The 1,417-nt window shown below is 39.7% G+C and overlaps 1 protein-coding gene across 1 annotated transcript in view; it reads right to left on the bottom strand.

Annotated features, from left to right (window-relative positions):
* Nucleotides 1-978, bottom strand: part of LOC107102503 (gastrula zinc finger protein XlCGF57.1-like) — a 9,659-nt gene extending 8,681 nt beyond the window's left edge. The window contains exon 1 of the mRNA XM_015401834.1: nt 654-978. Within this exon, the coding sequence (XP_015257320.1) occupies nt 654-774 (121 nt within the window). The 5' untranslated portion in view covers nt 775-978. The remainder of the gene's footprint in view (nt 1-653) is intronic.
* Between the last annotated feature and the right edge of the window lie 439 nt (nt 979-1,417).

Genomic DNA, 1,417 nt, shown 5'->3' with positions numbered 1-1,417 from the left:
TTAGGGCATAGAGCTACAGTACATAGATCCTGGAATCCAGAGGTTCTGGGTTCGAGCCCCACTCCCACAGCCTGCTACTCTGGGTCTCTGAGCACGACCTTTGAACCCCATCCTGCTGATTTATTTTTTTTTTTAAATAAATAAATTTATTCTTTGACTGTTCAAGACATGAAAACAACAAAATAAATCTTAACTTGTACTTTTCTGTATTTAACAGATGTGAGGAAAGAACAGCTACCTGCCCAGATGTAGAAAATGACTGAAAACCAAATAAAAAGATAAACACTTAAAGCACATGGAAACTATAAACCTGACATGGAAAGGTTGATATCAGATCTTATCAGATGAATAACGGTGCAGGTCATTAAAGCTTTTGTTTCTACATCTTTTCTTTAGATGTAATAGCTTTTTTTTTGGGGATGCTACATGTTTATTTGATCTCTGCTGTATCTTCAGCTCATCAGGGTTCATCAGAACTTAATGATGAAAGAACAGAAAGATCAGTTCAATAATTTCCCATCCAGAGTCGTGGGAAAATATCTTCTTAGCTGTGATTAAAGCACTAATGATCCACAGAGACTCTGTTTTATCAGCTCAGATCTCCTCTAAGCTAACAGCTAACAGCTAGCAGCTTCAATCAGAGCTTTTCTTACCAGCCGGTTGGTTTCTACCGTCACTCTGCGGCCGCTGGATGCCGACCTGCTTCATCCGCACTTTGTCCTCTGAAGGAAGAATGTCAGATTTGCTCTGTTGAACATTTTCCACTTCCTTCATTGTTTTGTTTTTTTCCTTCCTAGCGCTGAGCTGCTCAGACTGGGCCTTCCCTCAGAGCAGATCGCTCCCTTTAATAACCGCTCACATTTCAGACACTTTAAATCTTCAGATGTTCTGCAGGGGCCTAATATACGCGCTACGTGCATCTGGTTCATTGAAATAACTTTTTAATAAATGTTTCTTAATGGTTCATTAGTTTTGAACAGGCATCTGTACGGATGCCTTTATTATCCGCTACCAGATTAACCCTTTATTAGCCGCTCAGTGAAATACTTTGAATCCAGGAACAGACCTTATTTCCTTTGTAACATTAAAAAAATATGGATATTTTTTATGGTAAAAATAATTTTTAAATGTAATAACAATAAACGCAAACTTCCCAAATATATTCAGAAAACGGTTGGGGGGTATTTGTAAGCGATCAAAAACGTTAACTTGCCCTATAAAGGGTTAACTACGCTCTTCACCGTAGTAGACCCCGCACTGACTGTCGCTGCGCAGGAATTACGGGCGCCATCTTGGGGAGGTCATCCTGCTGCCCTAACCTGCTGCTTTAAAGGAATAGTACACCCAAAACATGATTAGCCTTCATTTTCTACTCACCCCCATGCTGAACAACACTCTGGAGTACTTTTTTGATATC

The sequence above is a fragment of the Cyprinodon variegatus genome, unplaced genomic scaffold (assembly GCF_000732505.1).
Source record: "Cyprinodon variegatus isolate N-32 unplaced genomic scaffold, C_variegatus-1.0 Scaffold1265, whole genome shotgun sequence".
Taxonomy (NCBI): domain Eukaryota; kingdom Metazoa; phylum Chordata; class Actinopteri; order Cyprinodontiformes; family Cyprinodontidae; genus Cyprinodon; species Cyprinodon variegatus.
The sequence above is the reverse complement of the archived record's forward strand: the minus strand, read 5'-3'. Positions and strand labels throughout refer to the sequence as shown.